Source organism: Coregonus clupeaformis, chromosome 29 (genome assembly GCF_020615455.1).
Source record: "Coregonus clupeaformis isolate EN_2021a chromosome 29, ASM2061545v1, whole genome shotgun sequence".
Taxonomy (NCBI): Eukaryota; Metazoa; Chordata; class Actinopteri; order Salmoniformes; family Salmonidae; genus Coregonus; species Coregonus clupeaformis.
The window spans coordinates 30,242,201-30,269,899 of record NC_059220.1 but is presented as its reverse complement, the minus strand read 5'-3'; the positions used below and the strand labels follow the sequence as shown (position 1 = coordinate 30,269,899).

Below are 27,699 nucleotides of genomic sequence, written 5' to 3'. Positions count from 1 at the left end.
TAAAATACCAAGGCGCCACAGAGCAGAGGGTCTATTTATGTGAAATTGTCACTTTGGTTTCATGTTTGATTTGTTATGAAGACTTCAATTCGATTTTGCTGATATTAACATTTGAACAAAGCTTGCATCTCTAAATGTATTTGCATTTTAGGAGGCATGGTAATCAAGCAATACAAGTAAACGATTGTAAGTTCAAATGTAAGCCTTTCCAAGTGAATTCATAACTTTCATTTGAGATATTTCAATTAGCCTACTTTCCTATAGTAAAGTAATCAAACTGTGGGAACTGAACTGCTCAGCGACCACAGTGCATGCAGTGCCTTGATCTCCCGCTTGATTCGATGTGGCGCGGGAATAGGCTACAGTCATTGGGAACGCACCCCCAACTGGCACGTGGTCTCATTCCACGTGGGGTCTCTTCTGTAGACCAGGAAGTGCCTAGTCCGACTTTTACAAAGGACAACATACATTAATCACTAAAACAGTTGCAATAAGTAAGATTGTGGCATTATTTCGCTAACATTGTAACCGTTTTGTATCCCACGTGTCCTATATCGTATTGCAGCAATGGCGGAAGAGGTTTCCTGTTTGAAGTCACGACTTATGGAAAAAGAAAAAGAGATAGTTGCATTGAAGGATAAACTGGCACAATTAGAAAAGGTAGGTTTCCTTTTTACATTGATTGAATACCAGTAGGCTAGTTAGCTGTAGCCTAGGGCTTGCTGTGGCTATTTAGCAGCAGAGCAAGTTACAATCTAGCTACATGGTTCAGAGTATGGGCAAATATTTTGGATGGTTTAAGCAGTGAGGAAGACGTCTTTGGTTTGAGCATAGAGATAGATAGAGGACTCTAGTGCCCAAAAGCTTGTCTTAGCATGGGCAGCGCTATTGAGGATTTACTCCATTTTTAAGTAGTCAACTGGGTGGGCAGTAGGTATGTGACAAATGGAAAATGTTGCTTAACGTTTACATTGCCATTGTTTTATCGGTTTTCCGTTAAAATTATAAGAAAAAATACATGTCAATTTACAATGCAGAATAATGGTCCTATAACATATGTATGACAGCTAGTGCTGGGCAAGGAAGTTATATCTACCGCAACCCATTACAGACATAGAACGCAGCTACAGTAACATGTTGATAGTGACAATTGGTAACTTTTCAGACATAAAAAAAAAGTGAGTATAGAATTCTGCTATGGCATAAAATGTATTTTTTCCCTAATAACAATAAACATAGCTGATTGATGTGTTGCTGAGTTGTTTTTTATGCTATTTTTTATGGTATGGTAGCTAGGTATGTTTTATTTCGACTAAATGTCTTGGTAAGTCACGGTATTTAACAAACTTTAAAGTACACTGAACAAAATATAAATGCAACATGCAACAATTTCAAGTATTTTATAATAATAATAATGTGCCATTTAGCAGACGCTTTTATCCAAAGCGACTTACAGTCATGCGTGCATAATTTTTTTTTTTGGTGTATGGGTGGTCCCGGGGATCGAAACCACTACCTTGGCGTTACAAGCGCCGTGCTCTACCAGCTGAGCTACAGAGGACCACAGATGTGCATTTTACTGAGTTACAGTTCATATAAGGAAATCAGTCAATTGAAATAAATTCATTAGGCCCTAATCTATGGATTTCACATGACTGGGAATACAGATATGCATCTGTTGGTCACAGATACCTTTAAAAAAAAGGTAGGGGCGTGGATCAGAAAACCAGTCAGTATCTGGTCTGACAACCATTTGCCTCGTTCAGCGCGACATCTCCTTCGCATAGAGTTGATCAAGCTGTTGATTGTGGCCTGTGGAATGTTGTCCCACTCCTCTTCAATGGCTGTGCGAAGTTGCTGGATATTGGCGGGAAGTGTAACACGCTGTCGTACATGTCGATCCAGAGCATCCCAAACATGCTCAGTGGGTGACATGTCTGGTGGATGTTAGTACCGCTTCAGAAGTCTCATTCCTTTACAGACAAGTAAAATAAATACCTGTTCATATGTCCAGAGAAGGTTTCGTGTCAGTATTTAAAAGTAGCCTACCCTAACAGACAGACAAGCAAACATGCCGTAGCCGAGGCGCTTTCAAGGGGCCACATTCCATTATGTCTGAAAGGGGTCATCGATAAAGGCTACCGGTAGCCTACTGTAATTTCATATTATGAGGCAAAAACGAATAGTAGGCTTCCCCGAGCTCGCAAGACTGGCCCGAAGATACCTCTGTATCCCGGCAACATTGAGAGGAGGGGCTGGCAGGCCAGCGTGAGGGAAAGAGAGGAGGGGCGGGCAGGCCAGCGTGAGGGAGTGAGAGGAGGGGCTGGCAGGCCAGCGTGAGGGAGAGAGGAGGGGCAGGCAGACGCGTGCTCATGTTTTGGTAATCTGCATCTCGCAATGTCTTGTGTTGCATGCCTTGCAAATTCATCAAAGTAGCCTAAAGTTTGCCTCTTCCTCTTTGGTTTTATTTTAATTACACAACTTTCCCAGGCCTTTATAGCCTATCAACTATAATACAAAAAATAATATGGTTTGTGATAACTGCACTGTGCTTTTAATTAAGTGGGGGAAAAAACAAAAAACATTGTTTTTCGGTGAGGGATTTTTCTTAACGTTAAGGATCCCAACTTCGTTTTAATGTTTAAACATTCACACCCCTAGTGGGAAGGATCACATAATTCCATCTGGGTCATCAGGAGGGATCAGCCAATTAATTATGATCATGCTCAAACATTCCATAACTGCAGGTGGCAGTAAATCGCCAACCTTGGCTTTATACCTGTTGAAACAACACACTCCAGGTGGCAGTAAGCACACTGTCAGTTTGTTTACCAACTCATAGAAGTAGTAGAAGAAAATGGACTACTAAGTTGCCTTAATGGCGCTGCCGGTACGCAGACGCCATAATGGGACAGATACTAATAAGAGTCCTCTATCATTCTCTATGGGTTTGAGTCAACAAGACCAGATTTGGAAGGATAGCCTTGTGAGACCAGTTAGCCTACAATTCAGTTGACTTTCTAGCACTTGTCAACATAACATTTGGTTATAAAGTGACATTTCAGATTGTCTATAATAACCACAACTTTTATTCTGAACCACTAAATATACCATACACTCTCTCCTTCTTTTCTCCACTGAAATCAGAGATGTTTGACAGGTCTGCAGCTGCAGGAGAAAGTGACAACACTTCCACCTCTGAAACCCAAGGCAGCCCTGTCCAATGAAGACATCATGCGCTACAGCAGACAGCTTCTACTGCCAGAGCTGGGTGTACAAGGTAATAATGACAGCTTTCACCCAACCTCTGAAATAAGGGTATTCATTTAGTGTAATCAGGGGTGCAACTTCGGTTTTAGAAGTGGGGGGGGGGACATAACTATATATAAACAGTGCCTTAGGAAAGTGTTCAGACCCCTTGACTTTATCCACATTTTATTACGTTACAGCCTTATTCTAAAATTGATTAAATAAATAAAACTCCTCAGCAATCAACACACAATACCCCATAATGACGAAGAAAATTATTTTTTTGCAAATTCAGTAAAAATAAATAACAGAAATACCTTATTTACATAAGTATTCAGACCCTTTGCTATGAGACTCGAAATTGAGCTCAGGTGCATCCTGTTTCCATTGATCATCCTTGAGATGTTTCTACAACTTGATTGGTGTCCACCTGTGGTAAATTCAATTGATTGGACATGATTTGGAAAGGCACACACCTGTCTATATAAGGTCCCGCTGTTGGCAGTGCATGTCAGAGCAAAAACCAAGCCATGAGGTCGAAGGAATTGTCCGTAGAGCTCCGAGACAGGATTGTTTTGAGGCACAGATCTGGGGAAGGGTACCAAAACATTTCTGCAGCATTGAAGGTCCCCAAGAACACAGTGGCCTCCATCATTCTTAAATGGAAGAAATTTGGAACCACCAAGACTCTTCCTAGAGCTGGCCGCCAGGTCAAACTGAGCAATCGGGGGAGAAGGGCCTTGGTCAGGAAGGTGACCAAGAACCTGATGGTCACTCTGACAGAGCTCTAGAGTTCCTCTGTGGAGATGGGAGAACCTTCCAGAAGGACAACCATCTCTGCAGCACTCCACCAATCAGGCCTTTATGGTAGAGTGGTCAGACGGAAGCCACTCCTCAGTAAAAGGCACATGACAGCCCGCTTGGAGTTTGCCAAAAGGCACCTAAAGAATCTCAGACCATGAGAAACGAGATTCTCTGGTCTGATGAAACCAAAATTGAACTCTTTGGCCTGAATGCCAAGCGTCACATCTGGAGAAAACCTGGCACCATCCCTACGGTGAAGCATGGTGGTGGCAGCATCATGCTGTGGGGATGTTTTTCAGCGGCAGGGACTGGGAGTCTAGTCAGGATCGAGGCAAAGATGAACGGAGCAAAGTACAGAGAGATCCTTGATAAAAACCTGCTCCAGAACGCTCATGACCTCAGACTGGGGCGAAGGTTCACCTTCCAAAAGGACAATGACCCTATGCACACAGCCAAGACAACGCAGGAGTGACTTTGGGACAAGTCTCTGAATGTCCTTGAGTGGCCCAGCCAAAACCCGGACTTGAACCCGATCTAACATCTCTGGAGAGACCTGAAAATAGCTGTGCAGCAATGCTCCCCATTTGCAGAGAAGAATGGGAGAAACTCCCCAATTACAGGTGTGCCAAGCTTGTAGCGCCATACCCAAGAAGACTTGATGCTGTAATCGCTGCCAAAGATGCTTCAACAAAGTTCTGAGTAAAGGGTCTGAATATTAATGTAAATGTGATATTTCAGTTTTTTATTTTTAATAAATTAACGTTTCTACAAACCTGTTTTTGCTTTGTCATTATGGGGTATTGTGTTTAGATTGATGATGGAATAAAACAATGTAATACATTTTAGAATAAGGCTGTAACGTAACAAAATGTGGAAAAAGTCAAGGGGTCTGAATACTTTCCGAATGCACTGTATATATAAACTAATTGGTAAAAATACAAATAACTTCACAGATCTTCATTGTAAAGGGTTTAAACACTGTTTCCCATGCTTGTTCAATGAACCATAAACAATTAATGAACATGCACCTGTGGAACGGTCGTTAAGACACGGTAGGCAATTAAGGTCACAGTTATGAAAACTTAGGACACTAAAGAGGCCTTTCTACTGACTGAAAAACACCAAAAGAAAGATGCCCAGGGTCCCTGTTCATCTGCGTGAACGTGCCTTAGGCATGCTGCAAGGAGGCATGAGGACTGCAGATGTGGCCAGGGCAATAAATTGCAGAAGTCAGAAGATAGCCCTATTTGGTAAAAGACCAAGTCCATATTATGGCAAGAACAGCTGAAATAAGCAAAGAGAAACGACAGTCCATCATTACTTTAAGACATGAAGTCAATATGGAAAATTTCAAGAACTTTTAAAGTTTCTTCAATTGCAGTCGCAAAAACCATCAAGCGCTATGATGAAACTGGCTCTCATGAGGACTACCACAGGAATGGAAGACTCAGAGTTACCTCTGCTGCAGAGGATAAGTTCAGTAGACTTACCAGCCTCAGAGTCCAAGTCACAGACACATCTCAACATCAACTATTCAGAGGGGACTGTGTGAATCAGGCCTTCATAGTCGAATTGCTGCAAAGAAACCACTACCAAAGGACACCAATAAGAAGAAGAGACCTGCTTTGGCCAAGAAACACGAGCAATGGACATTAGACCGGTGGAAATGTGTCCTTTCGTCTGGAGTCCTAATTGAAGATTTTTGGTTCCAACCGCCGTGTCTTTGTGAGACGCGGTGTGGGTGAACGGATAATCTCAGCATGTGTATTTCCCACCATAAAGCATGGAGGAGGAGGTGTTATGGTGTGGGGGTGCTTTGTTGGTGACACTGTCTGTGATTTATTTAGAATTCAAGGCACACTTAACCAGCATGACTACCACAGCATTCTGCAGCGATACGCTATCCCATCTGGTTTGGGCTTAGTGGGACTATCATTTGATTTTCAACAGGACAATGACCCAACACACCTCCAGGCTGTGTAAGGGCTATTTTACCAAGAAGGAGAGTGATGGAGTGCTGCATCAGATGACCTGGCCGCATCAATCCCCAGACCTCAACCCAATTGAGATGGTTGGGGATGAGTCGGAGGAAAAGCAACCAAGAAGTGCTCAGCATGTGTGGGAACTCCTTCAAAGACTGTTGGAAAAGCATTCCGGTGAAGCTGGTTGAGAGACTACCAAGAGTGTGCAAAGCTGTCATCAAGGCAAAGGGTGGCTATTTGAAGAATCTCAAATATAAAATATATTTTGATTTATTTAACACTTTTTTCGTTACTACATGATACCATATGTGTTATTTTATAGTTTTGATGTCTTCACTATTATTCTACAATGTAGAAAATAGTAAAAATAAAGAAAGAACCTTGAATGAGTAGGTGTGTCCAAACTTTTGACTGGTACTGTATATATATTTTTATCCAGTCGGATAAACACTCCAAACAGCCTACCGACCGCTCGGAGCCGTCCGCATGGTCCTAAAGCACACGGTTGCCATGTTTTGTATTACATTCCAATGATAAAACTGGCGGGACCCCCGTCTCCAGTGAAAGTTGCGATCCCGAGTGTAACATTATTGAACACCTTATTGAACACATCCTTTACTCTCTGCAGGTCAGCTGAACCTCTCCCAGACATCAGTGCTGGTTGTAGGGTGTGGAGGACTAGGCTGCCCCCTGGCACAGTATCTAGCAGCAGCAGGAATCGGTAGGTAAAAATGTGGGCAGAGAGAATAGCAGTAAGTTATACCTTCAGTAATGGTCAGTGATTTCATATGCTGTACACCCATATAGATGTACAATTCCCTTGAATCGCTACAAATCAACATAGCATTTGAGGATGGCATATTTGAGGATGGCATAGTTGCTCAATTTAACAAATTATTAGGTAGGCCTACATGTAATACACCTTTTAACCTTTAGGGATGTGCAATACTAATGTGTGTGTACGCTGTTATAAAAGGGCCCATCCCTTTATAACCCCAGGGCGTGTGGGTCTGCTGGACCATGACCAAGTGGAGCTGAGTAATCTGCACAGACAGGTACTCCATGGAGAGGACAGCCAGGGCCAGCCCAAGGCCCAGTCTGCTGCCCACGCTGTCAGAAGGTAAAGGAGACTACTGGGGCCTGCACAGGCTGGTACATGGACTGCGATCTTGCCTGTCACAACCATAAGTTGGTGCATTCATTGCCATCTCACTACAATGTCACGGTGTTGTATTACACTGTTGTTTTGAATGTCCACAAATACTCAACTATCTCTCTCTGTTTATGTATTTTTGAAAGCACGGATTGTGATACTTCACTCACTGATGCTGCAGTGCTGATTAACCGCCACATCATAGCTATGGCCACTAGGAGGTGCCATTTACCCAAACAGCAACGGCTTGCTCTCAGATCAAATCCAAATGTATTTGTCACATGCTTCGTAAACACCAGGTGTAGACTATCAGTGAAATGCTTAGTTACGGATCCTTTTCCAACAATGCAGAGTTAAAAATTCCAATAGAAATAGTGACAGGAGGAATAAATACACAGTGAATAACAATAACAAGTATAAATAACATGGCTATATACAGGGAGTACCAGAACAGAGTCGATGTGCAGGGGTACGAGGTAATTGAGGTAGCTATGTACATATAGGTAGGGTTAAAGTGACTAGGAAACAGGATAGATAATAGACTGTGTGTGTGTTTGTGTGGTGTCAGTATACATGTGTGTGCATGGTATGTTTGTGTGTGGGTGTATGTAGTGTGTGTTGGGGTGTCAATGTAAGTACACTACCATTCAAAAGTTTGGGGTCACTTAGAAATGTTCTTGTTTTCGAAAGAAAAGCAATTTTTTTGTCCATTAAAATAACATCAAATTGATCAGAAATACAGTGTAGACATTTGTTAATGTTGTAAATGGCTATTGTAGCTGGAAACGGCTGATTTTTAATGGAATATCTACATAGGCGTACAGAGGCCCATTATCAGCAACCATCAGTCCTGTGTTTCAATGGCACGTTGTGTTTGCTAATCCAAGTTTATCATTTTAAAAGGCTAATTGATCATTAGAAAACCCTTTTGCAATTATGTTAGCACAGCTGAAAACTGGCAGCTTAATTAATTAGTACTCGCAAAACACCAGTCTCAACGTCAACATTGAAGAGGCGACTCCGGGATGCTGACCTTCTAAGCAGAGTTGCAAAGAAAAAGCCATATCTCAGACTGGCCAATAAAAAGAAAAGATTAAGATGGGCAGTCTGAGATATGGCTTTTTCTTTGCAACTCTGCCTAGAAGGTCAGCATCCCGGAGTCGCCTCTTCACTGGACGTTGAGACTGGTGTTTTACATTTTTAAAATTTAGTCATTGAGCAGACGCTCTTATCCAGAGCGACTTACATGAGCAATTAGGGTTAAGTGCCTTGCTTAAGGGCACATCGACAGATTTTTCACCTAGTCGGCTCGGGGATTAGAACCAGCGACCTTTCGGTTACTGGCACAACGCTCTTACCCTCTAAGCTACCTGCCGCCATAGACTCTCACATGCATGTAGTGTTCAGTGCTGTCTAGCCATATTGCGGGTACTATGTAATGAAGCTGCCAGTTGAGGACCTGTGAGGCGCAGTTGTGCACCGGGGCCTCCCACTCCTCTTTCTAGTCTGGTTAGAGACAGTTTGCGCTGTTCTGTGAAGGGAGTAGTACACGGCGTTGTGCGAGATCTTCAGTTTCTTGGCAATTTCTCGCATGGAATAGCCTTCATTTCTCAGAACAAGAATAGACTGACGGGTTTGGGTGGTCCAGTGGGCGTGCATAGTCTGTGCAAGAGAGTTAGTGCAAAAAAGGATCAGTGCAGGTAGTCCGGGTAGCCATTTGGTTCTATTTAGCGGTCTTATGATAAACTGTATAGTACTATAGTCCCCCCTTTTATTTGTTGGAGTGAACATACAGTACATGAATGGTAATGCAATTGAATGTTAAAGGGAAAATCTGCAGTTACTACATCCATTTTTGTATTTATAAATGAATTATATGTACCCATTGATTCTTAAATAATATATCATATAAATGCCTCATGAACTATTAGTTCTACTGTCGTCCCCCATCAGAACCCAAAATATAAGCTTATTTCACTCCAATGTTTGTAAACAAAGTAAACGTAAACAAACACTATATAGCCTCAAACATGGTTAAAACTATAATTTTGATATCATGGATGTTCAGTCCTTGCATCCATAGCTCTGTCTATGAATTTGAGAGTGGTTACATTTCTCCGGCCCCATCCCTCAGCTTTTTACCGAAACGGGTGGGGAAAACGCTTTGTTATTGTTTCAACTGTTCATTGCTGCTTTTAGTCTTTAGGCATTCAAAGGAAAATAACATTAGCCAGCCAATATTCTGTGCAGTAGTTTCTTGCTCTCCAAAATGAGTTAGATATAAGGGGTGGGATGGGAGGGTGAGATTTGGTTTGAATGTGAATGGCCTCTGTCCTTTTATGTGTGTACAGGTTGAACTCCACAGTAGAATGCATTCCCTACCACCTCCAGCTCTCTCCAGAGAACGCCTTACAGCTCATCCAACAGTATCCTCCCTCTCAGCTTTGAGCCTTATATTATCTTACAGGAGGTAAAGACTTTACTGTATGTCATACAGGTTTTCTGTGTCATCAAATCCAGGAGAGTCAAACATTTCTCATAACACTGACTTTCTGAGGTGAAATAACTGCATTTTTACTCCTTGACATTATCCACCTCATGTACAACATTGTGGCTGACTGTTCGGACAATGTTCCCACCCGCTATCTGGTGAATGATGCCTGTGTCCTCAGTGGCAAGCCCCTAGTATCTGCCAGTGCCCTGAGAATGGAGGGCCAGGTAAGGATCGAATTACATTTGAGTCTCTACATTTAAGTCCCCGCAAGCTAACTGGATTTACATCAATGTCTGCGCAAATGACTGACTAGTAAATGGCATGTGTTTATTGTTACTCATCCTTTGTGCATAGTAACCCCTGTTGTCTGTGTCTGTAGTTGACAGTGTATAACTACCGTGGAGGCCCCTGCTACAGGTGTCTGTACCCAAAGCCTCCACCCCCGGAGACGGTGACCAACTGCTCTGACGGAGGGGTCCTAGGAGTAGGTGAGTCCTCTTCTGATTCATGTCTTCACCCTTCGATAGAGAAAATAATTGATTGTTGATGTTTCACTCTTTTGTCTCAGTGCCAGGGATCATGGGATGCTTCCAAGCGTTGGAGGTCCTGAAGATTGCCTCAGGACAGGGCTGTATCCTTCTCAGTGAAAGCTCCCTGTGTCACGCCACAGCCCCACTACAGCTTATCTACTGTACAATGAAACGGCACTTTATGCTTAGTCATGGTGCTGACTGGATGAATGAAAGCCTGAATGAGTCAGTTTAGCATGGGAAGGAAGGGGGTGTTTTTCTTCATGACCATGCCCATCTGATAAAGCTCGACTAAAAGAGAGGAAATTCTGTAGATTTGCAGGACCTTTGAGGTGAAGTGGGTCATGCTGTGAATCATAGTGATGTGTGTCAGTCAGACAGGAGCCCCTTCCTTGACCCAGTGTGACAGCTTCCTGTGGCCAACAGCTATTGATGTTTGACGCCCAGGATGTCAAGTTCCGGTCCATCAGGCTGCGCCCCAAGCAGGCCAGCTGTGCTGTGTGTGGAGAGAACCCCACTGTCACACACTTAGTGGACTATGAGAAGTTCTGTGGGTCTGCTGCCACAGATAAGGTCAGGGGTCACTGAGAAGAGGACACTGTGGGCAAAGCATTGATCCTGCATATTCATTGTTAAGACTTTCAAGGGGTTAGCATTTTAAAGTAAATCTGAATTGGCAAAAGTGTCGTCACTCACCTTTAAACCCCTTAGCAAATACACATAGCATATGGAATGTTGGGCAGGAAAATGTGTTCATTATCTATAATTCAGATAAATAGCAGAGATATACACTGTATGTCAAAATGAGTTTTCTGTGCTTTACTGGACTAAAAAAGCAGAATAACATTCCCATTTTACATTAATTATAGGACAATTTTGTTTAAATGTTTGCTTTGAATATATTTACCTAATATTTTCTTTCAGTGTCGAAGACTAAACCTTCTCTCCAAAGACCAGAGGGTATCAGTGCAGGTAGAGTATAGTCTGTGACTTTCTGTTTTTTACGATTATTGCATGATTACCAATGCTTGACTTGGGCCGGACCTCAAATGTTCTACTGTTTGAGCTCCTGTTGCTATTATAGAATATTAGCTCAAAAGTATTGTGGCGCTCCTGCACCTAAATGTAAACAGTACCATCACCCAAAATGAGTATCGGCACCTATTTCAGTCCTAGTCGAGCACTGATGATTACACTGTGATTCGTGTGCATTCATAAACCCAGATTAAATCTTAACACTGACCCAACCCTAAATGGGAAATGACTAAATCGCGATTGTACGTTTTCTACGGAAAAGAATAACCAATTTTCTTTGTTGGCACTGACAGAAATGGTGGCGGTTTAGGGGTTGTTTGGATTTCTGCTAAATTACAGCTTTCAAAAGAATCGAGCCATTAAGAGAGAGTAGATTAAGATCATGATTGATTGGCCTATAATAGTGATTATGCAAGGCCTGGAGTCGGAAACAGTTTTATTTCCTATAATTGAAATAATGTGACAAAACATTAAGCTTACTCCACCCAACTCAACTAAAAAAAGGCAACCAGTTGTACCATGCATAAGTTATAGAAAAGTTATTCTCCAAAGCAGTTTGTCATCTGTGTGTCATCTCACAGAAAACTAGCAACTTCAATTCTGATGTCGCCGACCTTTAAACCCAACATTGTCATTAACAAAGTGAAGTGTTCTAGGTGACCATTGACAAACATTGACATTTCACCTTTCTGTTGCCAGGAGTATAAATCTATAATGGACCACACGGCTGCTCATCTCCTGCTGGACGTACGCCCTCTAGTGGAGGTGGATATATGTCACCTGCCCACCTCCCTTAGTATCTTTCTGCTGGCTGAATGCGGTTCTGTCATTGTACTCCATTAACTATATACAGTGCCTTGCAAAAGTATTCAGCCCCCTTGGCGTTTTTCCTATTTTGTTGCATTACAACCTGTAATTTAAACAGATTTTTATTTGGATTTCATGTAATGGACATACACAAAATAGTCCAAATTGGTGAAGTGAAAAAAAAAAAGAAACTTGTTTCAAAAAAATCAAAAAATTTAATAACGGAAAAGTTGTGCGTGCATATGTATTCACCCCCTTTGCTATGAAGCCCCTAAATTAGATATGGTGCAACCAATTACCTTCAGAAGTCACATAATTAGTTAAATAAAGTCCACCTGTGTGCAATCTAAGTGTCACATGATCTGTCACATGATCTCAGTATATATACACCTGTTCTGAAAGGCCCCAGAGTCTGCAACACCACTAAGCAAGGGGCACCACCAAGCAAGCGGCACCATGAAGACCAAGGAGCTCTCCAAACAGGTCAGGGACAAAGTTGTGGAGAAGTACAAATCAGGGTTGGGTTATAAAAAAATATCTGAAACTTTGAACATCCCACGGAGCACCATTTAAATCCATTATAAAAAATGGAAAGACTATGGCACCACAACAAACCTGCCAAGAGAGGGCCGCCCACCAAAACTCACAGACCAGGCAAGGAGGGCATTAATCAGAGAGGCAACAAAGAGACCAAAGATAACCCTGAAGGAGCTGCAAAGCACCACAGCGGAGATTGGAGTATCTGTCCATAGGACCACTTTAAGCCGTACACTCCACAGAGCTGGGCTTTACGGAAGAGTGGCCAGAAAATAGCCGTTGCTTAAAGAAAAAAATAAGCAAACACGTTTGGTGTTCGCCAAAAGGCATGTGGGAGACTCCCCAAACATATGGAAGAATGTACTCTGGTCAGATGAGACTAAAATTGAGCTTTTTGGCCATCAAGGAAAACGCTATGTCTGGCGCAAACCCAACACCTCTCATCACCCGAGAACACCATCCCCACAGTGAAGCATGGTGGTGGCAGCGTCATGCTGTGGGGATGTTTTTAATCGGCAGGGACTGAGAAACTGGTCAGAATTGAAGGAATGATGGATGGTGCTAAATACAGGGAAATTCTTGAGGGAAACCTGTTTCAGTCTTCCAGAGATTTGAGACTGGGACGGAGGTTCACCTTCCAGCAGGACAATGACCCTAAGCATACTGCTAAAGCAACACTTGAGTGGTTTAAGGGGAAACATTTAAATATCCTAGTCAAAGCCCAGACCTCAATCCAATAGAGAATCTGTGGTATGACTTAAAGATTGCTGTACACCAGCGGAACCCATCCAACTTGAAGGAGCTGGAGCAGTTTTGCCTTGAAGAATGGGCAATAATCTCAGTGGCTAGATGTGCCAAGCTTATAGAGAAATACCCCAAGAGACCTGCAGCTGTAATTGCTGCAAAAGGTGGCTCTACAAAGTATTGACTTTGGGGAGGTGAATAGTTATGCACGCTCAGGTTTTCTGTTTTGTTGTCTTATTTCTTGTTTGTTTCACCCCAAAAAATATTTTGCATCTTCAAAGTGGTAGGCATGTTGTGTAAATCAAATGATACAAACTCCCCAAAAATCCATTTTAATTCCAGGTTGTAAGGCAACAAAATAGGAAAAATGCCAAGGGGGGTAAATAGTTTCGCAAGCCACTGTACAATTAGAAAGATATGGAGTTAGTTAGGAGGATATTAATACTACTTTCCATGAATTACATCAGTCATCACTGTGCTTTCATAGCTGTTCTGATCGGAATTAGTAATCAAGTAATTGTCCTCAGTTCAATGGTAAAATATGTTTAATTTCCTTATATCATTGCTAGACATTCCTCTCTCCAGTTTAGAGAACAGGAACAGTGAACACATCCATGTGCTGAAGGAGAGAATTGGCCAAGTGAAAGAGCAGATGTCGAGTGAATCCCAGGTCCCAGGTAACATGACTGACAATAGGTCTCCATGTAGCTATGCAGGTCACAGCATGCAGTGGCTCTTCAGTGGCTAGGCTTATGGAGCAGCTCCATATTCACTGAACAAAAGAGGAGTAATTTGAGTGCTAATTAAGTCTCTAGCGTTGTCCTGCGAGGGTATTCGTTTATTTTGGACAGCCAATGACGGGAGTTGATGGAGTTGCTAGGTGATCCTTTTTCCAACACAAAAATATACCGTCATCGTGAACAGCTGGCCTCTTTTTATTGAATATTCATCATGGTCTTTATTTCAGCAGAGTGTATTTCCAGCAAACCTGTGTATATTTTGCTATTAATGAGCTCTTTTAATTGCCCATTTCTGGGAAACACTCTGTTTGGTAAACAGTTAACACAGTTTAGTTGAACTGGTACACATGACACCCTTTTAAGTTTCAAATCAATTCAGGTTTCAAGAGTGAAATAAGTCATATCATGTTCATAACACACCTAATAGTGAACTAGAATTAAAATACCATGCCATGGCTCTGTTTCTGGCCAAGCATCAAACAAAGAATATTTCCTCCCCATTTTATTAATTCAACTCACGTAGTCTCGCATAGCCAGCCAGACGTTGTAGTCTTGTGAGAAGCCAGGAAATGGAAGCTACTCACTTTGATTTGATCTGTTTGTGTTTCCCTGCTGCAGTTTATGTGATCTGTAAGCTGGGTAATGACTCCCAGAAGGCAGTTCAAGTCTTGGAGAGAATGTCAGGCTCTGAGGTGGACTGTGTCACTGCAAAGGACATCTGTGGGGGACTAATGGCCTGGGCCCAGAAAATAGACCCCTCTTTCCCTCAGTATTGACTCAACGTCACAGGTTCTGCACTGTGGTTTCATAACTTAAATGTATGTAATCATGACGACAGTTTTTCTGCCTTAACTTGTTTTATGTATGCTGGTTGCATTGGGTATCGCTTACCTGGCAGACAATTCTTAGATTAATTAGTTACATCTCACTGGTGAAAAGTGAAAGAAATAGTCAGTTATCAACTGTTCATGTTTTCGAGATTGTGTTTTAAATGGCAAATAAAATGTTGTACAAGAAAAAACTAAACATTGTAATCCATTGTCATAACCTTGTTACTGTTCCAGATTGTACTATTTTTATAACCCCAATTTATTGTTGAGGGCATGCAGGGTAATATAGTACTTCATTATGCATTTCGAGTTATTTGGGAACATTTATATATTTAAGAAATATGTGTTACAGAGTTATTACACATCTATACATCCATAATGTGTTGCCATTTCCGTATTTGGATAAGAAACAAGATGCTGATGTATGCCACCACCCTATCTAAAACAAGATTAGGAGCAACAGTACAACAACAGTGTAAGGAATACATCAGCATCTTGATTTGATTTGATTTGAGGATGATGGCATTTCTTCTACGTTGCTGGCAACTCATTTTCAGAACTGAACCAATAGAGGTCGGGTAACTAGTGTTTTTTTTCCAGCATCACCCCGATTAACGGAAAAGATAGATGAAAGAGACATGCGCAATGTAAAGATAACTTTTTCGAGACGCCATTGCATGTGAGATTGTAGTTTGAAGATTTATCCTCACCCATAGAAACCCAAAGCACCAAATAGGTAAAAGAACTTCAAGCCCCAGGAACCTTTCTCTCCTCCCTTTCTCTCAGAACAGTGGGAGTATTCACAGCTGGAAGGATAATAAGATGCGCGTGAATTTACTGTCTGGCAACCACGAATAGACGACAAGAGAAAGTTTCAAAAAGCAGAGAACTCGGCTGTGAGTTTTAGCACGCTTTTAGACGATCCTACTAATGCATATGGTTACATTGTTGCGCATTTGTATGATTTAGCGAAAAGGCGAATGAACTTGAATCATTAGTTTTTTTTTTTTCGATTGTTGGAGTTTTGGGAGAAGTTTCTGCTGTCCACTGGCCATGGATCCAACGTCGCCTTTTGCAGAAAGTGGAGGTAAGTAGGCCTATAATGTTTTAGACATATTTTATAGACGATTGAAATATTTAGGCTAATTCATAGGCTACTGAAGAATATTTCAACAAACTTTTAGTATGCAAAAACAGGTCTTGTATAACTTGTGTTGCTGGCATTCGTGGACATGGGGTCGTCTTCTGCCAGCAATTCAATCGAAAGTGGGATGGTCCAGATGTTGAGAAGCCTTGATTCCAGATGGTGGTTGTGCATGATTAATAAATAAATAGAAAACATTCCGTAATGTATGGTAAACTACACCATGTCTCTAATTTGTCAGGTTAAGTTATTAAACATGATGCATTGTTTGTACTGGCTTACAATATAATCGAAGTTTACAATTACAATTATTTGATGTGTTTATTGTATGCAAACCTTATCATGTTTATTTCTCGTAAATTGCAGCACTTATTGTTATTGCATAGCCTACTCAGAAAGTGTAAACAGCTTTGAGGTCATGATTTGTTTTGCTGAATTTGTTCAGTTTGGTAGAATAATGTAAAATGATTACTTTTATAGCCTACATCTACTTCCACAAACCTAAACATATTCTATTCTACCACCATTAAATGTACTGTATCTGTTTTGTGACATGTTTCCTGTGGTCAGGGCAGATATGTGACTCTAGTACTGTGAGGGGACACCATTCAAGAACATGAAGTTTGGAATGGTGAACGCCTCTTGCAGTGAGCGTTGGGGAATCAATCTAGGACGTCTGGAGCATCACAGTATCTCAGCAGTGCAAACGGCAAACATCTCTTGCCTTGGAGAGAGAGCTGAGGCCATTTAGTGGAATCATCAGGCTTTGTCCATGAATTGATTGCCAGGCATCTGTCTGAGAAGTCAATGGGGAGGAAAGTTTGACTATTGCTATTGACTAACACTGCTCGTGATACTTTGAAGATCTTGCATTTCATGTCTCCTAGAAGGAGGTTTGAGTGTTTCTTCAGAATTGTGTCTGTTCCTAGTGGTTCAGTGGTGCCTTATTTAAAAAGGCATCACTGACGGTTATATTACTTTACATTTTGCATCATCATCTCTGCCATTGGAAGAAACCCAATGTCTGCCTGCAGCAGCTCAACTCCTCCGTCCTTTCCTAAAGCCTACCTCCACTCACAACTCCCAGCTGTGCCTCTGACCCCCTCACCATCGCCGAGCCCCCCGGCACCCCTTTACAGCCGCCTGTCCAACGGGAGTCACGGGAGTCACAGTCACTCTCACAGCGCTCCCAGCCCCACCAACTCCCGCAGCTCCTTCCATGGAGTGTCCTTCCTCCTCCAGATCGGCCTGACCAGAGAGACGGTGAACCTGGAGAACCATGACCTGTCGCTGTCTGCTGTCAAAGACCTGGTCTGCTCTATAGTCGACCAAAAGGTAATTACGCAACACTTCCTTGTTATAACACTTGACCTACTACAGCTAATGCATAATGACAGAGTGAATATCTATATGGATATCGATAGAATGAAATGCAATAGGTAGGCCTGAGCAAGAGAAAGCAAATTCACTATAAAACCTAAAAGCTTAAGTGGTCTTTTTTTTTGGCTCAATTCCAAGTTTCAAGAAAGATTGGAAAGTCCACTGGAAAGTCCACCAAGCATACTGCTAAACAAATCAGTGGCATAGTTCGGCACTGAATAATTTCAGGTCTGCTGAGCGCAAACTTGATCGTTGTGAAAATTCTGTGCAACTTCCAACAAGCGCTTGCTATGAACACTGAGGCTGTACCCACTTTAAGTTACAGTTTCAGACAGTGGTCAAGTAGGCTACTGTGGCTATTTGATCGTAATGTAGGCCTACCAGAGTGGCCTACCATCAAAAACAATGGAGAAAATGCATCCCTTAACATTTTAACATGGAAATAGCTGTTCTATCATTCAGCTTACAGTAGCAGCCAATGTGTGTGATTTGATTTGATTTGTGGTGTTCAATGTAGGCCTACATTCCATGAGACATTAACCTGTTTATCCACTTGTCCTTCAGACAAGGAGGTGACTGAAAATGATGTTGTGTTGTTTGATGCAAGAAACCACTTTACAAAATAAAATGACAGGGAATCAGACAAATTATGCTACCCTCTGCCTATTGGCTACTTAGCTTATTCAAACCTATCTCAAAATACAACACTGCCCCTTTAAGACAAAAATAAGCTGTTTATCTGACTCGCTTTTCAAAGATGTCTAGAAATGTACACGTTTTCTGCTCTTGTAGGAGGCATTTACTCCCCCATTGCTGACTACAAATGATCTATAACTGGTCTAATAACTCAATAACTGGCAATGAACAACTGTGCACACGTGGCAACATGCAGCTCTCGCTTTGATCGCAAAACAAGCGCATCTACTCACGACCGCTCATTCTGTAAACACAGTCCAGTTCAAAGTGAATGGCATAGATCCATATATGGCAATGGTCTATTTGCATATAAGCCTACTGCAGCTCTGATTGGTTTTGCCGCAACGGTCTGTGTAGAGTACATGCTGAGTAAAGCGTGTCAAAGCAATAAAATCATATTCCAATGCGTTCTGCGTTCAAAATCTCTTGCATAGTTATTTTTGTTTTGGTATGTTGCATTGAAAGTGGCTAATATTGCGTTGATTCGATCACAATTCCCACAGTAAAGGGAAACGTTGATAGTGTTAACTAAGGGGGAAAACTCTAGAAAGTTGAGTGAAGTTCAATCTCGTGTTTCTCTGCGCAAGCTGATATTTCTTCTGTGGGGTAGTCCTAGGGAGTGCGTAGCTTAGAGGGAACATTGGTTGCAAGTTGAAATTAACTCTTCAAAACAGTGAGACAGTTGTATTGCAGACAGTGTTGCCCTGAAATGCATAGCATCTGTGGTTTGCCATTTCTGTGCCATACTTGTCCATTTACACATAGTTTTTGTGACAGTTTTTTTGTTGTGAAGCAGACATCTGTGTCTTGTGCACAGAATGAGTTTTAAGCACCACAGCAGCACGCTCGGCAGCAGTGAGCCTTCTCCGGTTGCCGTGCATGGTCTAGTAGCATCAGCTATTTACATTGTGGTGTATTCTCACTGGAGACACTAACACTGAACCACTCAGTGGTTTATCCCTCTCAAAGTCATCCACAATGTAATGCATATGCCAGGTTATTTTCCATGACAATGGTGGCTGTCGGTAATGACTTTGGGTTATGGCTCCTGCATAAGAAGAGGCTGAACAACTGAAATATAGACTGTATCAATCAACAGTGGTTGCCTATGTGCCACTGGCTAGAAAGAGGCAAAGGCAAGTTTGTAATATCAAGAGCAAACCAATGGAACCAAATGTAGTTTGCTGACTCCATTTGTTTGTTCTTTAATTTGTATTGGTGGCAAGCACACTGTCTTTGTCCATTACAGGGTTTCCATTACCATGAATTGGTCTGATTTTTAACTCTTAGCAATCTAGAGATGAAGTTGGTTCATGAGGGACATTTGTTCAAAGAGTGCATCCTTGTGTCCTCCTTGTGCTTCTTTACAGATCAGTGTAGATAATAACATACAGTATGAACGGCCTTGCCTCAGAATACAGACGACAGATCCACATTCAGATGTTCAGCACCAACTGATACCATACATTAGACTGATTATTAGATCATGAAAGTTTAGATAATAGTTTTTCAGCTTATGAAACATAATCTGTTTTATGGCCATGTACTATATAAATCTTACTTTCTCTTATGACATCCGTTACTCAATGACCTTTTTTTTTCTTTTTCTCAGTAGTTTGCGCTGTTGGATTTCTATCTGATGGATAAGGTGTAGGCCCTACTGTTGTTATGTGTGGATGTTCTAATCACAGACACCTGTTTTAATGAAATGACATTCACACATTCACCTTTGTATTATCGTCTGACATCCATAAGGAAGATTACTCTATTTGTGTCCATAATTAATCAGAGACTGAGTGAGGGGGTGAGATTATAGAACTCATTCCATCGTGTCTAGTGGATAAACGTAAGGGAGGGGTGGGAGCAAAGTGTTGCTGTCACAGCGATCAGGTATTTTGGAGAAATGCGGGCATGAGGGTTGTGGTGAGAAACGTAATAATATTTCTCTCTGTGCATCCTGGCTGGCCCACATAGTCACAGTATAGATACTTTGTTCACTTCTCACCTCCCCTTACTCATCACCTCTAGAATGCAAATACTCTGTAACCTTTTCCTCTCAAGAGATTCATTGTTCTCAGAAAGTGGAGCAGCTTTGAGCTACATTGAGCTGACACGTTCCTTTCAGTACGACTGAGCTGGTGATCGCTACAAGGAACATACCTTGAACCATTCGACAGGCCTGAAACCCATATAACCACCAGTGCTAATTCAGAGTGCATCGCTTGTGTCCTTTACTGTAATGTAGGCCAAGTTCACAGTCCTCCAGGCCAGTGTAATGTTGTTGTTCTTTATGGGGTCTGCTGATACTCACTAACTACTTCTGGGGATTTCTGGTCTGCAGAACATCTGATCACTGCTGATATTTGCATAGATCTTGTAATGTATTGGCAAGGTTGCTAGAGTCAGTTACAAGAGCTAAAGAAAAGGTTGTAAATATGATATGAAGAAAGTGCTTTTAGAAAATCAACACAGTCAGTTTGCATTAACCTTAGATAGAGGAGTTATTACTTTAAAATCTGCTACTTACATTAAAATCTGCTGAATAGGCACTGTACTTTTGTGTTACAAATGATTCAATTGTTATTCAGTCTGCAATGTGTTTCTATGGCTAGTGGTTGTTCTATCTTGCTGCTGTTATAGGAGTTCACAGTATTCTCTGTCTGATGAAATCCACCCATATGGCTTTGATATAAGTGGAAAATATCACTGTGCGCTTTTCTGTCCATCAAGTCCATCCTCACCACTCTGTAATACAACTGAAGTATGCATGACGATTGTTAACCTTTTATTAAAGCAGCAGCGCGTTTTGCCTCTGTAGCTTTTCCCGCAGATGAACTCTGACCCCACCTCTGCCATTCTAGATTCCTTACAGTCAGTGGAGCCCAGGGTTTCTGTGTCAGTGGGGTGCGGACAGGAAAAATGTTTTATACGCTAATATCTCAGTAGATAGAGTCTGGACAGAACTTTGCCCCCGTATGCTATCATTTCCCACACTGAGGGACTGTGTAGTGGGTAAGGGATCCACCAGTCAGTCACTGAGCCAGACAACAAACATGGAGCAACATCAGTCAGAAGCATATGCTGTTGGAGCAGTTGTTTCCCTTCAAATGTTTTGAAACGGATTAGTATTAGGTTTGAATTTGCTTTGTCCTTGGCCTAGTCCTAGATTGACAGAGTAGTTTCTTTCCCTTGTTTTTCACTGAATACATACCTGGACTTACATTGTTAACACAGCATTGACATTTTATCTCTTGGCTGAACCCTCTTTTTGAATCAGACTATTTAGGGAATGCAATCAGTTATAATAGCTGTGTATTCTATGGACTCCATACAGCTCATTCATCATCCAACTGACTGCCAAACCACTGGGCCCCCTTTGGGATGTGCAATGAATATGCCCTTATTCACTGATCCGAGGTCTGTTTTGTCTCTCTATGTTTAAGATAGGTAAGGGAACTTTTACAGTACCTCAAAATGATTAAGATTGAACTTGGGATAACCTGATCCTAAATCTGATCCTAGATGATAACTTCTTCTTCAAGTCTTCTGCGTAGCTGTAGCCCTCTGTGCTCCACTTCAGTCAATGAGACGATGACCCTTTAAGAGTATCATCAGTTGGCGTGAGAGCACCATCCCTCACCCACCCAGACCAGGCAGGCTCCTCTGGGACTGTGAGGAGACACAGCAGAGAAAGTGAGTGATGTGACCCACCCTGATTGGAACCAGGCTGCCCAGGTTTGGCTCTCTATCTATGGCTGCCTGCCACCAGACTCTGGGTCTGTCTCTTGGTCTGGCTCCTTGGCCCCGGCCCTGGCTGTTTGGTCGGGTCTCTGTGCGTGATAAATAGGGTATAAACAGCGATAGCGTCAGCTTGTGGAGCTGCTTCCTGTTTGGTGTCGCCCAAGTCCTCTCGTGCAGCCAGAGAGGGAGCAACCGCGGGACAAAAGTTCATGACTCCCTGAGAATGACTTGTCTTTAGCAGCCAGCGGGCCCAGCCAACCAGCATTCCTCCGCTCCCCATCCAGGCATACTTGGAGGATGATGTTATGTTGTTGGGATGGGGTGCCATGACATTTAAATATAAAAAATGTAACTACAACACTGGGTTTCTGGATCACGTCAGCCAAATTGTAGAGGATGGTGTAATGGTTATGGCATGCTCGACATAGCTTAATATCATATGTTTATGGCATGCTCAACATAGCTTAATATCATATGTTTATGGCATGCTCAACATAGCTTAATATCATATGTTTATGGCATGCTCGACATAGCTTAATATCATATGTTTATGGCATGCTCAACATAGCTTAATATCATATGTTTATGGCATGCTCAACATAGCTTAATATCATATGTTTATGGCATGCTCGACATAGCTTAATATCATATGTTTATGGCATGCTCAACATAGCTTAATATCATATGTTTATGGCATGCTCAACATAGCTTAATATCATATGTTTATGGCATGCTCAACATAGCTTAATATCATATGTTTATGGCATGCTCAACATAGCTTAATATCATATGTTTATGGCATGCTCAACATAGCTTAATATCATATGTTTATGGCATGCTCAACATAGCTTAATATCATATGTTTATGGCATGCTCAACATAGCTTAATATCATATGTTTATGGCATGCTCGACATAGCTTAATATCATATGTTTATGGCATGCTCAACATAGCTTAATATCATATGTTTATGGCATGCTCAACATAGCTTAATATCATATGTTTATGGCATGCTCGACATAGCTTAATATCATATGTTTATGGCATGCTCAACATAGCTTAATATCATATGTTTATGGCATGCTCAACATAGCTTAATATCATATGTTTATGGCATGCTCGACATAGCTTAATATCATATGTTTATGGCATGCTCAACATAGCTTAATATCATATGTTTATGGCATGCTCAACATAGCTTAATATCATATGTTTATGGCATGCTCAACATAGCTTAATATCATATGTTTATGGCATGCTCAACATAGCTTAATATCATATGTTTATGGCATGCTCGACATAGCTTAATATCATATGTTTATGGCATGCTCAACATAGCTTAATATCATATGTTTATGGCATGCTCAACATAGCTTAATATCATATGTTTATGGCATGCTCGACATGCCTTGATATTTTATGAATGCAGGATTAAATAGCTGGTGGGGATGTTTGGAGGCGAAAGTTGGGAAACGTAGCCTCGTCTGTTGAAACATTGAAAGTGTTTGATATAAAATGTAGGGTTTACAGTGTACCTTGGCCTTCAAGTTAACGTTCCTCTCTAGCTGTTCGAGGGGATGATAAAGCTTGCAAGAAGGAAGGAAATTTGAAGTCCTTTTGGCAAGGCAATGGGGGAAAAAACATAAAACTAAGGCAGTTTTATTAACATTTCTGCTTTACCCCTTGTCCCTAGGATATTCCTGCTTTGTTCTGAACATATTCGCCACAGCTGCATATACTGTACTGTGAAATGTGGCTGTCTGGCACAGTACAGCACACCCTTGCTTTCCTACTGGTTTGTTAGTGCAGTAGAGTAACTCCCAGTTTCTGGTTGAGAGTAGCACAGCTGCCTGTGTAATTATCTGAACAAAGGCCTTTTGAGAAGCACACACTCCATGGGTCAAGCTGGACAACATGAAACAGTATGGTGAAAACAGCAGGATTTGGGTAATATTTTGAACCTTTGCGTAATATCACGTCGCTCTCAATAAAATTTCCTGTAATAAATTCAAATAAAATGGACAACAACTGATGATAAACAAGGGATTTGCACATCTTTGACGTATGGAACAGTACATGCAGCCTAGTGATATGATTTGCCACGTACAACATTTGTTTGGGAAGATTTAGTTGGTACATCATCAGCTAATGGCGCTTAAGTCGCACAACACGTTAATAGTTTTAATCACCCCATATTCGATTAAAGTATTTATCAAAACGACAGGAGCAGAACTGATTTCTGTGCGAGAGAGCAAGACCGAGAGAGAGATGAAAACAAAAGGGGTGAAAGAGAAAAAGAGAGAGTGCAGATGGAAACTGGAGAGTACACCTCTCCCACTAGCCAAAACTAACTGAAACTCACAGGAAATAAATCACATCCATCCCCTGCTCTTCCCCTCCCCCATAGGCCTGGACAGCTCAGCCCAGCTCTGCTCAGCACACATCTGCATGTTCCTATGGAACAACCATATTTCACCCTGAGCATGGCTGGGCTCAGCACTGGGCGCTATGTGTGATATACATGGGGCAAGACACATCCTGGAAAGCACATTCGGCTGCTTCTGAGAAAAAAGGTTCACCCTAGAGTCAAAACCTGTCAGTGTTATAAGTTATGGGAATTGCTTCTGAATGGAGACTGTTATATACGATTTCAGGGTTCATTTTTCCAGCTTACATGTTTTTCTTCGAGTTCATGTGCAGGCTTAATGTCATATTTCAATTTTCTATCTTTTTAGGCCAGTTCAGGCTAAATGATGGTTATATGAATGCTGCAACTGAGGGATACCTGTATCACCATAAGCCTTCACTTATGTCCAGAATAACCATGTTGTGCAAGCAATCTATCAATTTATCCAGTCCTGAGTGATTTGTGGAAATGGAGGGAGGGATAAAAAAAAAAACACTATAGTTAAGTGAACTGAGTAATGTCTCCCATCTGCAGTTCATATTTCTCCAGTCTCCATCTCCCCAATTGTAGAGTGGCATGGCAGAACAGAACACTCACCCACAAGAGTCACAAAATGACAGACTGGGGCATTGTTACTGGTGAAGAGTGGACCTCCTTTGGGAGTGAGGGGGGAGGACGGCTAGGCGGCAGGCCTGCATTGGTGCCTGGTTTGTGGTCGGCTGGCCAGCTGGCCTGCTATATGACCAATGGTGCCCTGCTGAATGGTAGGAGCCAGACCCAACCATAGAATTCACCACCACCCTGTGGTTGGTTTGTCTCTGCACTGGCAGAGTCTGTGGGCCACTGGGACAGATGTACTTCACCATCTTCTATGACTGTACAATGGTAGCTAGAGATAATCTAGTGTTACTCCAATCTCTATTAGTACTGGTTGAATAGTTCTAAGTAGGGGTTCAAACTCTGATTATATTGAAAGGGCAGGTGTATAGATTTTCAAGCACATACTGTACAGTAATCAACCTGTGCTCACCTATCCCTTTAGTACAGCCTATGTGAAGTGATTGGGGACAGATATACTGTAGAACAAGTAATTAAAGTAACATCCCCTCATAAATCTTACACCAGCGTACAATATATTCCTGTTTATAGAAGGATGTCACATTTCCCTCATTGATTTGGCTGGCGGCTGCTCACTCACTCTTGGAGTTACAGTATATTTCCCCCTCTGCACAGACAGGCATTCCACCTTGCCTGCACTCTCTGACCTGGCCGCCTCGGCAGCACACTTAATGGATTAAAACCTTGACCAATGCTGAGGGCACTTGCAGAGACCTGGCCCAGTGTCAAGTTCACACACTGATAGAGAGAGGATTCAGGAGTCCGGCCTGGCCCTAGGTTGGTTGATTTGCTGTGTCTCTTTACAGTTAAACCCTAATGACATTACTGGTCTCAGCAGAAGAATGGAGGTCAGTGTCCACAAATGTCGTGGAGACACAGCAACAATGGGGGAACTGTTAGTTCTCAGAAACAGTGTGATTTCCCCCCATTAGGTTGATACAATGTTAACCATATGGAGCGTCGTGTTTTCTGTCAGACGGCAGCACGGCAGCACCAGTGTCGGCATCATCGATCCCCGATGTGGCGGGCAGCAGGTTGAAAAGGCTGCATTCTGAGGTGCTTTCTCAGAACTGTTTTCCTTTCCTGTTTGTCAGCTCACTGACCAGGCTGATAGCAAGGTGGCAGAGGATGTGCAACAGGGCCTCAATACCAAGCAGGAAGAAACCCATAACCCATTGAGAACTTAAAGGACAAGTTTGACTCTTTAATGGTGACATTGAGCAACAATGGATCTGATCTGATCTCACAGTGGTTGAAAAAGCTAATGAAACGAAAAAACATCTTTCAGCATCTCTGGTCCCCGTGTGCTTTTAATTTATATTGTGTTTACTTTTGTCTCGGCCACAAGTAAAAAAGCCAGTCAGTCAGTTGGCGTGATGTCTGTCACCATGTCTTTCACCATGTCTGTCACCGTGTTTCCACAGCCAATACATACTCTTAACTTAAGTCCCTCTCCAGAGCCGCTCCCTGTTTCCACAGCAGGCTCTGTTTTCGCCTGCTTCTCAATAAGCTGCCTGCGGTTAGTGGAGGAATACTGTGTGTTCAGTGGCCTATTTCGTCATCTGTGTAGCTCAGGCTCTGTCCAAATGGATTCTCTGTTCACAGCAGTGGCTTTTAATCCTGTCTGTCTCTGTGTGTCTCTGTCTGTCTCTGTGAGTGAATGTTATCATGAGCAAATTTGACCCAAAGTGTGTGCATGTATTCTGTGTTCTGTTTAGACTACTGTTTATTTCAGCATTTAGAATGATAAGCAGTGAAGATGGTCAGCAATAGCCTTTTGATATGGTCACCTCGTCTACTGTCAAACCCGATGGCTCTTTATACTAACAGAGCACAGAGATAAACTCTGGATCACTGTCAATATCCTTTTACCTAAATCAAAAGCTTCACATTATTATTTAATCTGTGTTCAGAATCAAATCCAACTGGCCGCCACTAGTCCCCTGCCATTCCCAGACAGAGAGGAGAGAGTGTTTGTAGTATATCTTCAAGGCACACTGGGCTACAGAAGCATCACCAAGGGTCCATAACTCAGAGCCCAGGGCCTAGCAGAGCTGCTCAGATCACACTGCTCTCTTCCGCTCTTCCTGAGAGGTCTCGGCTCCTGTGACTCAGCCTTCCTCCTCTCCTCTCTTCCTCTCAGCCCCCGGACACACTCACTTGCTCACTTACACACTCAAGACGACCAGGGGAAGAGAGCGAGTCTCTCTCATCTGTAAAGAATGGACCGGGGCTCTCAGCTTTCAGACAGCTCTTGTTAAGGACTCGTTAAGGAGCTGGCCACCAAGTAGTGACCTCATCTCCACTATCTCCTCTCCATTGAGGACTGGACTGGAGCACTTGTTCCACTTGAGGACACAAAGGAGTAGTGTTGAGTAGTTTTGAGTCTGAATCAACACAATACTGAAAGGGCAGTAATATAGAACAATGTAGACTAAATGTTTGAAGCGTCTCCAATAAGAGCAGTCCGACCACCTTGAACAGGAAGAGAGAGTCCATGTCAGGCTGAGGAGTATTATAGTATCAAAGTATCATTATCCCAAATGTAAATGAAGTAGTAGGAGTATATCTTATGGTTTGTCCTGCTGGTGGAAGCAGGTCTATGCTGACAGGTGTATGGACTCTCTTCATGACTGCACTGCTCTGTGGTTTGGAGAGAGGCCTAGACCTAAGCTCTGTGGTTAGCACTGTGATTTCACCTTGTCAGCACTTGGTATCTCAGTACAGGGTTCTCGAGGTAAGGGCCCCACACCAGCACTGAATTAGTTACATATGAAGGTTTGGCATGCTTTCAAGCTCTGTTCTTTT

The 27,699-nt window shown here is 42.2% G+C and overlaps 2 protein-coding genes across 4 annotated transcripts in view; both read left to right on the top strand.

Moving 5' to 3' along the window:
* The first annotated feature begins 535 nt into the window (after positions 1-535).
* LOC121545021 (adenylyltransferase and sulfurtransferase MOCS3) lies at positions 536-15,090 on the top strand. The gene is made up of 13 exons (XM_041855347.2): positions 536-660; positions 3,148-3,280; positions 6,664-6,756; positions 7,035-7,155; positions 9,540-9,614; positions 9,789-9,906; positions 10,062-10,170; positions 10,251-10,313; positions 10,622-10,785; positions 11,137-11,184; positions 11,947-12,043; positions 13,905-14,012; positions 14,694-15,090. The coding sequence occupies exons 1-13, from the start codon at positions 568-570 to the stop codon at positions 14,849-14,851; spliced, it is 1,380 nt and encodes a 459-aa protein (XP_041711281.1). The 5' UTR covers positions 536-567; the 3' UTR covers positions 14,852-15,090.
* Positions 15,091-15,717: 627 nt separating this feature from the next.
* The window catches only part of LOC121545019 (serine/threonine-protein kinase D3), a 55,043-nt gene continuing 43,061 nt past the window's right edge, over positions 15,718-27,699 (top strand). Inside the window, exons 1-2 of one of the 3 annotated variants that reach the window (XM_041855345.1) lie at positions 15,718-15,992; positions 16,625-17,384. In XM_041855345.1, the coding sequence (XP_041711279.1) occupies positions 17,070-17,384 (315 nt within the window). In that variant the 5' untranslated portion in view covers positions 15,718-15,992; positions 16,625-17,069. Of the gene's footprint in view, positions 15,993-16,022; positions 17,385-27,699 lie in introns of those variants that run through there. The other 2 variants (XM_041855343.1, XM_041855344.2) reach the window with 2 other exon arrangements.